The 13,432-nt window shown below is 37.8% G+C and overlaps 1 protein-coding gene across 1 annotated transcript in view; it reads right to left on the bottom strand.

Moving 5' to 3' along the window:
* The window catches only part of KDM4C (lysine demethylase 4C), a gene marked incomplete at its 5' end in the record, with an annotated part of 705,351 nt that overhangs the window by 341,531 nt on the left and 350,388 nt on the right, over positions 1-13,432 (bottom strand). Inside the window, 2 exons of the mRNA XM_082265152.1 lie at positions 1,660-1,898; positions 2,936-3,132. Coding sequence (XP_082121278.1) covers positions 1,660-1,898; positions 2,936-3,132 — 436 coding nt within the window. The remainder of the gene's footprint in view (positions 1-1,659; positions 1,899-2,935; positions 3,133-13,432) is intronic.

The following is a 13,432-nucleotide window of genomic DNA, read 5'->3' as shown; positions in this document are numbered from 1 at the left end:
AAAAAAAGACAATAATACTGCTTTAATTGTTGCTCTACTGTGCAATGAAATAAATATATATATATATATATATATATATAATATATATATATATATATATATATATATATATATATATATATATATATATATATATATATATATATATAAATTTAATTTGCTTTTGTGCAAAGACAGGGGTTGTGACTTTTAGCCTCTAGCTGCACAGAGGGGACAATTTACAAAGCAGCTGATGTGACCCTAAGCCAGGTAAAACGACCCTAAAGCAGCCATACTGCAGCTTTATACAAAATAAATATTTAGAAAGCATAGCAATGGTTTTTATTACAATAAATGGGAGAAAACAAAAAAGTGGTGAAAGATATGCTTGGTCATGGGAACTCTTGCATAATTGGCCTCTCCTCACCCAGTTTTCTCTACTGTGTAGATCAGAGAGAACTCAAAGGAACAATGTAATCTCCACACCGTTTTATTAATGGCGTGTAAAATATCGGCACAGCGTAGAGTGAACACTGCAGTGTCCAGAGAGTGAATCTAAATCCACTCTCCATTATAAATGGGCCTCTTAAAGCCCAACACAGGGATGGAAAAAAAAAAAAGAAACCCTTGCAGGATTAAATGGTCATTAACTCAAAGCGGTACTTTTTACATTACACCTCACTCCAGAGGCTTTGCTCCTGGTTGTGGTCAGTCCCTCAGCTTTATCACATACAATGCAGGGCTATTTATCCTGCATCGCATGTGAAGGAGGTAATTGTGTGACTAACAGGGAGCATTTGGAAAAGAGTCTGTGGGGGGGAAGAGTGCTCAAATTGAAGAAGCCTGCCAGATTGATAAATAAGGGAAATATTACAGCCTATTCTTCTACCTCTATGCAAAAATGAGCATTTAACCCTTGCAGTGTGGGGCCTCATTACAGGGGTATTTTTTTTCTTGGGGTTGGGAGAATATCCCATTAAATGCAGCCATCATGATTTGAAAAAGGAAATAAACAATGCATCTGTTGCATACATGGGCACTGTTCCTAAAGTAGGTGACACTTGGTGCTTGGACACTGCATTGGTTTCAGCCATTAACTTCCAATATATATTGCATATGCATTGTTAGCAGGTATCAAAAAACACTAAAGTTAGTGTCAAAGAGGTTTGCTCAAGACTTATTAGGCATATATAGAAGCTAACCAAACTCAGGCCTCTTTCAGTGTCTACATATAAAGAACCTTAGAAAAGCGCAGGTTCATTTCCTGCATTGCAACAGCTGCAATGCAAACCTAAGTTGCTCTCCATGCTCTAATTACTGCCTGTAGATGCAAATGTAAAAACTTGGGATACAACTAGGTTGACAATATCTTCTTAAAAATTACTTTTTACCAAGTTATGCTATATAGAATGCTAAACAAAAGTCTTTAAATTTTGAAGTCATATTGTGGGTATCTTATTAAAGAGGAATAGGGTCAGTAAAGCAGAAGAGAATAATATGTGGCATACTGGAAAGCAGAAATATTTCTTCAGGAGGGCATATTGGGTTGTTTGCAACAATTTTACAAGGAAACCCAGCAATTTACTGCCTTTGAAGCATTGCTATGCAGCATCGAGTATGACACCATACCTTCAAGAACCTATGACTTATCAAAATAACTTAATCAGACCTAATTCTCACCTGAGGCCTGGATATTATTCAATAAGCTGTGATCTAGATGCACTTCTTTAATGTTCTTCGCATCCCCTGAAGGCTCCTCTTTGTTTAATTGCTCTATGTTTTCTGTGGGTTTTTCATTGACCTTGAAACCATCTGTAGCAGCTTCAGTAGCTATGATTTCTGCCCCGACTACCATGGCTGATACTTCCTTGTCCTCCCGAGTCTTAAGCCTCTTAGAACGAGATGTGGTACGCTGAAGGCTGTAATGGAAGATACTGCTGTCAGATTAGAATGTCTGCTGTGGATAAGATAAAACAGCTTCCAATATAAATACCTTTCACCTTAATAAACTAGCACAAAAATGTCATTTTTTTGTGTGCTGATAGGGTTTAGAATTTATTATGTTACAGATCAGAGGCCGATTCTTCAACTTGCTAATCCTCTATCAAAGTTCTTCAACTTCTCAAAGGTTAGGATAAATAACCTTTGGGACTTTGCTGTGACAAAGGTGAACATGTGTATAACCAAAGAAAATTAGATCACAACCTTCCTGTCAATCAGAGGAGGACTTAAAACAGCTGATAACAGAAACATTTTAAGTAAAATTTCTGAGCGACAGAAAAAAACAAAACTTGTGCTCAATATATAAAACATAGGAAAGTTAATCAAATAATCATCTGGAACAGGGGTCTCCAAACTATGGCCCTCCAGTTGTTCAGGAACTAAAATTCCCATCATGCCTAGTCATGTCTCAATGTCAGAGTTTTACAATGCCTCATGGGACGTGTAGTTCCGCAACAGCTGGAGGACCGTAGTTTGGTGATCCCTGATATAGAAGGTCAAAAACGATTTAAACAACAAGTGAAACTGTAGTGTGACAAAGCATACCCAGTTGAGCTTTACTGAACAACATCCTAGTAACAGGCTCACAACATGCTTTAGACATAACAAATACACTGCAATTTTCTGCAAGTTGTTTTAACCCACAAAACAATGCAAAATGTTTTAATGCTGTATGATAAATTGCTAACATTGGCTATATGACTATAATATACAAATTAGATTGATTTAATGACAGTGCAAAGAGCTATGATGGAATACAACTTACAGTATGTCACAGCAAGCAAATTTTAGCGCTCAATAGAACAGCCACAATGAAACATCACTAGTGATTGGTTTGCTCTGATTTGCTGTGTTTTGATGCTGTCCACTGGCTACTCAAACGTACCCAATGGCATATTAAGCAGAGCATGTGTTTGTACAGTACAAAAACAATGTTTGTTTAAACCAACTGTACCCTTTTAAAGCTTTTTTTATTTTCCTTCTCCGTTTATTCATCCAGGCTCTCAGTTCTGTAGTAGTTTCCACAGTAGTTTTTGTGTGGTCAATATTGTAGACGTCCTTCCCTTGTTTCCAGATCTCGTACCGGTCTGGCTGAAACATCTTCACAAAGATATCCATTGATATTTTTACCATGTCACTGCTGCATGAACACTGCAATCACAAATAAACATGGATATGAATAAAAAAACAAATCAAATTCAGAGACACCAAAAATATATTAATAAACGTCCTATGCATGAGAGCAGTAAACCTCAGAAGGGGCACTGTTTTACAGAAATGGGAGATAATGCATTTGTACTCTTTTATATGAGTTTGGTTAGCAAAGACTTTAAATCCAACATGTTATAGAAGCCTTCTTACCAAATATACTACAAGTGACAATCTTTCTACTCCTTTACTGCCTTTCAGTGGATACATGCTGCGCACCAAGACAAATTCATAATCCTATGAACGTCACACAGAGCTGACCTGCCTAAATTTGAAATTATTTTCTACATTTCTATTAGCTACAGCCTAACAAAACCAGTTAAGACCAGTAAACATACACAAAAGCTAAAGTTCACTCTGTTCATATACTGTATGAATAAAAAGATGGACCACAGTTTCCCACAAGAAAGTTTAAATAGCAATGATAGATCAACAAGGTGTATCTCATAAAAAAATATATTAATACTAATAATATATTGCAGCTTACCAGTCCTTAGGTTTTATAGCTGCATTAGTTTCCCCCCCCCCTTTTGTTTTCACCTGGTGATTCTGCCAATAACACACCTCCTGTCCTAGGGAGACAACATTTACTCACAGTACTGTATCTATGGACCAGCAGTGTTGCCACCCTAGGATCATGGGGCTAGGGAACACCTCCCCTTCCACTTCTCTATAACAGAAGGGAGGATGGTTATGTAGTCCACAGAAAGTGCTAGGAAAAAAGTTAACTGAATACAGCACAGACAGAGAGCACAGGACATTATCACAAGAATACTGACAGGATAAACAGTTAGTGCCGGTTCACATTTCTGTGATGCGGGAACGCTGCGAATATACAGCGTGTTCCCGCATCGCATCCGCACCCCTGGCAGTTCACACTGCCATATGCGATACGCTGGGGGTGTCAATTAATAGTTAACAACATCCCCAGATCAGATCGCATTTCGCAGTGCAATCTGAAAGTTCGCACAGAATCGGATCGCACTAGTATGAACCACCATGCGATCCAATTCGGCTGCGGACCAAAAAAAGGTCCTGTGCGTGTTTTAGTGGGATTGCGGTGCAAATTCAGCCATACAAACTGTATGGCTGAATTTGCACCGCACAGAGATCGCATGTAATTCTAGGAGCAGTGCGCTCCGAATTCCATGCAATCTCTGTGATCGCACAAATGTGAACCGGCACTTATTCTTTTTAATTATAAAAGCGATAAAACAACACATTTTTATTATTATATTTCAGTCTTTCTCAACCGGGGTGCTGCAGCATCCTGGTTGAGAAAAGCTGCAAACAGGAGCTTGATCAGCACAGTAGGTGCAAAGAAGTGGAAGAGGAAGGAGTCTTCCAGTTTGACCTGCTCTTCCTCCCCTCTACAGTGTAGTACCTGGCAGTGAAGGTACAGTAGGACCAAGCCTATTTGTGACATGTTATTTACAAGTTAAAATCAGTATTTTTAGCTAGAAAATTACATTATAAATATATATATTTTTTTTATTTATTTTTTTTTTGCAAAGACTCTGGATAATATGGAGAATATCAGCATTTGCGCAGCGGTCTTTCAAACACAATTTTTTTTGGAAAAAATACACTTCACTGCATCTAAAAAAAAACTAAACCGTAAAGTTAGGCCAATTTTTTTGTATATTGTGAAAAATGATGTCGCGAGTAAATAGATACCTAAAATGTTACGGTTTAAAATTGCGCACACTCGTGGAATATCGACAAACTTAAAAATCTCCATAGTCGATGCTTTAAAAAAATTTTAACGGCTACCAGTTAAGAGTTACAGTGTAGGTCTTTTTCTTAGAGCTATTGCTCTTGCCATCGCGGTAATACCTGACGTGTGGTGTGAACACTGTACCGTTTTAATTTGCGGGCACAACTTACGCATGCCTTTTCTTTCGTGTGCAAGCTCACGGCGACAGGGGCACATTAAAAAAAAAAAAAGAAAATCTATTTATTTTATTACATTTTTTATTTTTAGCAATTTTTATTTTTTTTTTTTTAATCTGATCACTTATATTGCGGTCACAAGGAATGTAAACATCCCTTGTGACAGTAATAGGCAGTGACAGGTACTCTTTATGGAGGGATCAGGTGTCTTAAAGAGAAGTTCATTATAATGTATTACATATACTTTAACCACTTCCCACCCGCAGTACGTCATAGGACATCCTGGGCTTTGAGTGGGGAAATCTGAATGATACCTGCAGCTGCAGGCATCATTCAGATATCATTTTCTTTAGCTGGCGATTCCCTGCACCATAAGAACAATCATAGAACATCATAATTGTTCTTACAGGCGTCGGGAGGGGCTGCCGCCGGAGAAGGAGTCCGCCGGCGGCAGAAGTTCACCATAGAGAATACTGAGGACCAAATGGTCCCGGCAGTCTCTATGACTCTCGGAGGCCCGGGTGCTATGTTATGACGTTGCGCCCTGCCTGGCAGTTGTAAATACTGCCGTGTTCTCGGCTGGAGAGGCAAGACCGTTTTTTTCTTTTTATCTTAGGCTTTCTAGCCTGGAGGAGAGATGTGGGGTCTAATGGGGCTTTTTCACTGCATGGAACCAAACGGTTCGGCTCGCTTTTGTGCTTTTCCACTGCTGGTACCACATGGTATGGTGTAGGAGCGGTTCGGTACGGTGGCGCTTTTCCACTACATGGAACCGAACGGTACGGCTCTCTAAAACAGTACCACCTCGGTTGTGGTTCCAAGAGGTACCATACCGGTACCATATCCCACAATCCTTTGCATGCAGTCACTACTAGCCACTGATTGGTCAGAGAATAGTTGTTATCCCACCCACTTACTTTAGTACTACTTTAGTGGAAAAGCAAACCATACCAAACCGTACCGAACCGTTCCAACACCGTACCATGCGGTACCATGCAGTGGAAAACCAAACAGGGCCAAGCAGGGCCGAGTAGAGCCGAGCTTGTACTTGCAGTGGAAAAGTGCCATTATTGACCCCAGATCTCTCCATAAAGAGGACCTATCATGCCCTATTCCTATTACAAAGCATGTGTACATTCCTTGTAATAGGAATAAAAGTGATCAAAGAAATAAATAAATACATTTAAAAGGGAAAGTGTAAAAATAAACAAGAATAAAAAATTATATATATATACATATATATATATATATATATATATATATATATATATATATATATATATATATATATATGTGTGTGTGCATGTGCGCCCCTGTCCACGCAGAAGCGAATGCATAGGTACATCGCGCCCACATATGTAAACGATGTTCAATCCACATGTGAGGTATTGCCGCAAACGTTCGAGCGAGAGCAAAAATTCAAAGACCTCCTCTGTAACTCTAAACCGGTAACCTGAAAAAAAATGTAAAGCTTGCCTATAAAGATTTTTAAGTAACAAAGTTTGGCGCCATTCCACGAGTGTGCGCATTTTAAAGCATGGCATGTCAGGTATTGATTTACTTAGCGTAACATCATATTTCAAATTATGCAAAAAAATTGGGCTAACTTTTCTTTTTTTTTTTTTTTAATTCATATAAGTTTTTTTTTTCCGAAAAAAAAAAGCGCGTTTGAAAAATTGCTGCACAAATATCGCGTGACAAAAAGTTGCAACAGCCACCATTTTCTTCCCTAGGGTCCCTGCTAAAAAAAACAAATATAATGTTTTGGGGTTCTGAGTAACTTTCTTGCAAAAAAATGATGATTTTTACATGTAGGTGCCAGAATTGGCCCGGTATGGAAGTTGTTAATTTACACTATTACAACTAACCCAAGCAATTTTAAAAGTCCATCCACTATACCTGTGCCAAGCAGGTTAGGTTAGCCTAATTTAAAAAAAAAAACAGGAGCTTTCCCGGAGGTATTAGTATGAACCATACTGATGTTCTAATTGAATATAATTGAATATAGCCCAGTGGACATACATAAGAAATGTATAAATCTGGCTATCATCATGAACATTCGAAGATGAACTAATATGTTACAATGCTTAGCAGGGTCCAGATAATCAGCTTAAGACTTAAGGACACTAAATGACACCTAATGTACCTGCTCACATATACAATTTTTACAGTTTCTATTTACTGCAGATATATGACAAATGGTTGCTCTAGGAAAAAGTCAAAGGAAACCTTGTCAACAGTGCTGATATGTAAAGTGTGAAAATGAGAGAAAAGGGTCAAAGAACTCCTTTGGCTAGTGTTGTTAGGCTGCAATGTTAAAATAACATGGGAGAAACTAACTCTTTCATAACACAGATATCCATTAAATGTTGTATGCTTCTGCATTACACTAAAACATGTTCTATTACTGAATCCAGTTTTCAATCAATCAATGTCATCAGTTACAACGTTTATGAAATATTTTTTATAAGTAATTAGAAGGCAAAGGTCTTCTTTTGTTGTAAATGTTCAAATGCAGAGTAGCCATGCTGATTTGTGTTTGGTTTTTAAGCCAAATAAAAAAGATTAAGAGAAGTTATGATCTCGCATGTTTTAAGCTGAACTTAAAGCAAGCGGATATATACACAGATGAAATACATACTGTACATGGTATTTGTTTTACCAATCAATGGATTTGCATTTCTGTCTATCCAGTCCTGAGACTTAAACATCCTTGCCACACAGTCTGCTTGTGGAGCACATGGTTTAATTGCTGTCCTATCAGCATTTAAACCAGATATAAATAGATCAATTTGGTTATAGTTTCTGAGTCTATCCAAGTCCTCATACCATTCTTGTAAGCCCTGATGAAGAAGGAGTTCTGTTATCACTAAAACACATTGGCTATTTTTATGTGATCAAATTAAGAACAATTAAAGGCATTTTAGACTATTTTACCATTTGGTTTGACACCTGGTTGTTCTATATGTTCTGCTGGCATGACAGAAGACCTAATGTAGTGCTGTGATAGCTTACTGGCAATTACTCCAGTATGCAATAAATGAATTATATACCTTCTTTGATGGCATTTGAAAAAAAAAAAAATAAAAAAAAAAAATATATATATATATATTTTTTACTATATAAAGAAAAAAAACCAAAAGGTTAAACCTGTTTCTCTTACTATATGTTTAAAAAAACACTTAACATGCCAGGCTGGTATGAAAACCTCTAAATCGATCCCTTTTTGGAAAGTAGACACCCTAAGGAGATCCAATTTATTATGCTGGCATGGAGGAGGGTAAAAAATGGAGCTTAGTAATTGGGCATTAGATGCATTAAATGTAAAAGTCTTACATAAAGGGAAGAGGCAGTGAAGGGGTAATGTGCAGGTCACACAGAGTCAGAGGATAGAGATGAGGTGGTTATTGTGCAAATGTGTGGGATAAGGGAGGTGAAGTGTTTAATATACAGGTCACTGCAGAGACAGGATGGAGCTGACATACAGCCGTGTCCAAAACGATTTGAGAATGACACATTCATTTTCACAAAGTCTGCTGCTTCAGTGTTTTTAGCTTTTTGCCAGTTGTTCCTTTGATTTATTAAAGTAAAATTACAGGCATTTCATAAGTATCAATGGATTTTATTGACAATTACATGAAGTTTATGCAAAGAGTCAATATTTGCAGTGTTAACCCTTCATTTTCAAGACACCTGCAATTCCCCCAGGCATGCTGTCAATTAACTTCTCGGTCACATCCTGACCAATGGCAGCCAATACTTGCATAATCAATGCATGCAAATTGTCAGAATTTGTGTTTTTTTTTCCACTAACCTCTTGAGGATTGACCGCAAGTTCTCAATGGGATATGGTTCTGGGGAATTTCCTGGCCATGGACCCAAAATGTCAATGTTTTGTTCCCCAAGCCACTTAGTTATCACTTTTGCCTTATGGTAAGGTGCTCCATCATGCTGGCAAAGGCATTGTTCGTCACCAAACTGTTCTTGGATGGTTAGGAGAAGTTGCTCTCGGAGGATGTTTTTGCACCATTCTTTATTCATGGTTGTGTTCTTAGGCAAAATTGTGAGCGACCCCACACATGAATGGTCCCAGGATGCTTTACTGTTGGCATGACACAGGACTGATGCTAGCGTTCACCTTTACTTCTCTGGACAAAGTTATTTTCTAGATGCCCCAAACAATCAGAAACGGGATTCATCAGAGAAAATGACTTTACCTCCGCCCTCAGTAGTCCAATCCCTGTACCTTTTGCAGAAAATCTGTCTGTCCCTGCTTTTTTTTCCTAGAGAAGTGGCTTTTTTGCTGCCCTTCTAGACACCAGGCCATACTTCAAAAGCCTTCACCTCACTATGCGTGCAGATGTACTCACACCTGCCTGCTGCCATTCTTGAGCAAGCTCTGCACTTGGGGCAGGACTTTCTGGGGTGCCCTGAAGTATTCTTCACAAATGCAGTGGAAATGTTTATTATAGAATTAAGTTAATTTTCAAGGCAAAGAGGGGCTTCTCAATTAATTGCAATTCATTTAATCACTCTTCATAACATTCTGGAGTATATTCAAATTGCGGTCCTAAAAACTGAGGCAGCAGACTTTGTGAAAATTAGTATTGGTGTCAATCCCAAAACTTTTGGCCATGACTGTATACAGGAGAGGAAGAGGAAAGGTGGTAAAAGGGTTAAAAAGTATCCCACCGCCTTAGTAATCTGGAATGTATTCATTAGTGTCTTCTTATTCCTCCACTGTAATAGGTAGAGTTTCAGCTCTGTACATTGTACAGTCACACAGGATGCCTGAGGGTAAATGTTGCAATGCCCTTAAATTGTACTATAGAAATAAGTATCCACAACTTTGCCGTTCAAAAAATGTACAGTGGTACATGACTGGTTAAAAGATGACTCCAGAAAAAATAAGGTAGAGATGAGCACCTCGGCCAGGTTCAGTTTACTTATTGGCTATATCACTGTTGGGGAAATTTCAGCTTACTTTTTTTTTATGACTGGCAGATGTTCTAAGCCTTTCAATACACTATCCAAAAATAAAGAAAATAGGTTTTGGCTGGCATTCCACTTGATTTGCTCTGATAACTGATACATAATGACACATTTATATATAATGACACATTTATATGCACAGTTATAGGGACAGCTTCCTCTCTATAAATGGCCATATAATGGCAGGAGTTTCCATAGAACTAGCTGCAACAATAAAGAATATAAATAATAAATAATCTATTCCCAAATTCTATAATACTGTGCAGAAAAAAAACTTTTCAGGTATCCTAGAAAATATTTGCAAACCATAACCTTGACTTTCATTACACACAACAATGTGTTCTGAATTGTTTACCAAACCATACACCACCCAATTACCATAAATGAACTGGTCACATCACTAAGGACAAATTGCCCAGTGTATGGCCAGTATTGCCTTGGGTTAGAGGATGGGTGTTTTTCATCCATATTGTGTTGAGGTTGACATCTGTTTGCCAAATGGTTAACTAAAACTCGGTTGGCAACTGTACATCTGTTGACTGAAACCTACGAGAAGCTCAAAGAACTGTATAGATAAATATGTGAAGCTATCACCAAAAAAGAAGACTTGGACACTCTTGTACTAATATCATTCACTAAAATATTTTCTAACTGGGAGAACAGGCCAGGAAAGATCAGCTCCACATACTATGTAACGTCAGAGAGTCCTACAAAGTCCCAAAAGATTGAAATAAAATCTTCCACCTTGGTGTATAATTCATAGAATGTGAGTGCGGTCCGCCACCACCAACAATAGACACAGACTCTTACCACAGCAAGCGGGCCATTATTCCCACAATGGTCAATAGTGTGTTGAGTGATTCAAGAGGATCAGACAGCCTCTAATCCAGATCGATCGTGTGTCTCATGCGTCATACGTGTGTCTCTCGGACGTCTCATACTATCTTATTTTCTAAGCACTGCATTTTGTTTATATTGTATTACCATTTACCAGTGTTTTGTGCTAGCTGCTGTGTTCTATCTATTCATAGAAGCGTGGGTTTAGTGTGTTTTATTCCACATACTATGTACTTGAGAAAAGGAAAGATGTTTTTCATGATTTAACTTACCTAATTTAGCAACACTTTCCTTTATTTAAAGCTCAACTTTAAACCTAGCCCAATATGTAAATTTTGATATTCTGACTGCTTCTCTTTGTATTTTTTAGAACAAAATTTTTAAAAGTAAAGTGGTAGCAATAACAGGGCAAAAAAACAACAGGTCAGAGTACACAAATCTTGGTTCAAACTGTGTGACATGTATTGAGACTTTAGAGATTTGAAGACACTATAGCTGCCTCACTGGAAGAAAGCATGGAGATAATGGCATGGTTCTATTTCTGATCAAACATCCCAAGCCTTAAGAAAAACATTAGTGCTGCTGTAAAGTATGTTTCAATTTTCCTTTCATTATTTCATCACTACACGCTTTGCCAAAATATATTTGGATTACTCAGTTGACACTTTGTTAGAGCAGCTATGAAACAGTTGGGTGAGGGGAAGACAACACTGCTTTGATTCCCAGTAATGATTTGGAGAAAATGGCATGTTCTTGTTATATACAGAATGTTCTTGTTATACACAGCTTACAAATACATATGCTTATCATATTTCACAATATGAAACTTGCACATATATTAAAATAGGCAGTAAGTTGTATATAACAAAACAGCAAATGGAAACATTGCAAGTAAATGTATTTTTTGGAAATTATTGGTAGCATAATTTCCTATAATCTCCAACATATGAAAAATCAGACAAGAGAGGGACTGCACCAATGCCAAACAATTAGGCTCTGTTGCATTGCTCATCTTTGTAATTCTAACAAGTGTTTGCTACTGGAGAATGGGAATAAAGTTTAGATGGCTTTCAGGGTAGGAGATTAAAGAAATTATTTACGAATGTAAAAATGCTCATTTGAACTGTGAGAGTAAGGTGAAAGTTGAGAAGTGAAACAAAGTGCATACTCTGAAAAGTGGTGTCATCTTCCTAATATAATCTTTTTAATGCTTACAAGGACATTTTCGTTGGGTCATGTACTGTTTTTGGGAGAGTTCACTATGATGCAGGGCAAAAAACCCCATTAGTGCTTTTATCTTTTTTTTTTAGGTAAATCCGACACTATGTGGAGCCCTTTTACTATACTTTGAGCTGGCATCAGTTAGCTAAATTCTAATCAACGTTCTAATGTCTTCCCTCAGTATAGACTCCAGGCTTCTATACAAACTTTTACAATCCACTAATCTATGCGAGCATTACCAGCCATGATCTGGTGCACAGAAAATGGCTGTATTTTAGCCCTTAAGCAGCCTTTTAAACAGTATTAATGAACTGTATTTACAACGGTTAAAATGTATTTATCCATCCAAAACTGATCCTTTTGATGACTAAAATACCCTAATGTTGGACCTACTGCAAAATTATTTTCTGAAAGTCAATTAAGGGACACGGGGAAGTACAGGGGTTGGGCAAAAATATTGAAACACTGCAAGACTTGCGGGAGTGAAAGTGACGACATGTTTCACATTGAAAGCGGAAGTGGTGTAACATGGGACAGTAGGCGGCATAAACTGCAAGCATACAACGAACACTAGACACAACAAACTGGATTAATATTGGCCACAGTCTTGTTTACTGGTTTTCACAAATATAAAACAATTAACAAGTCACCATAACTCTTTTACGCAATACTTTAAAACTGTAAATAAAATCAACCAAAGTTAGTGGGGCACTCTTCAAATACCTCTATGGTGACTGGCAAAGACCCCCCTCAGCGTGCTGCTTAAACATGGGTTCTAGGAATTTCTGGAATGTTATGGGGGCGTCAGGGGGCCTTAAATTACCTTTCCTAGAGGACCCTCAGAACATTCCTAGCCAGCTGATCCTTTTTGACCTATCACAAACACCCCCATTGAAATCAATCAATGGGGGGGGGGGCTTGAAACTCCTACCACCACCATCCCATGAAGCTAAAACAGGCTATGCCCCCTTTCTCACATTATTTTGCTTTCGCTGTGTGATGAGACACTTAACAGGTTTGGGAAGCCTCACTTTCGCCATTCACTGTGCGTGCTGGCAATAATACGTAGTCATGTCAGAGCTTACAGAGTTTCAAATAGGGCAAATTGTTGGTGCCTGTTTAGCTGGTGCCTCTGTGACTGAAGTTGCCAATTTGTTTTAGTCAAATTTTATTTAGAGATTTTTTCTTTACAAGTATAGAATAACAGAGAAACTGTCACACAGAATAAAAAAAAAAACTAAAAATAGAAACATTTTAACAAAATAGCAACAAAAGAAAAGAAAAAAAAATGAAAATACAG

This window comes from Pelophylax lessonae (genome assembly GCF_965119305.1).
Source record: "Pelophylax lessonae genome assembly, chromosome: 1".
NCBI lineage: Eukaryota > Metazoa > Chordata > Amphibia > Anura > Ranidae > Pelophylax > Pelophylax lessonae.
This window is presented reverse-complemented; position numbering and strand designations above follow the sequence as displayed.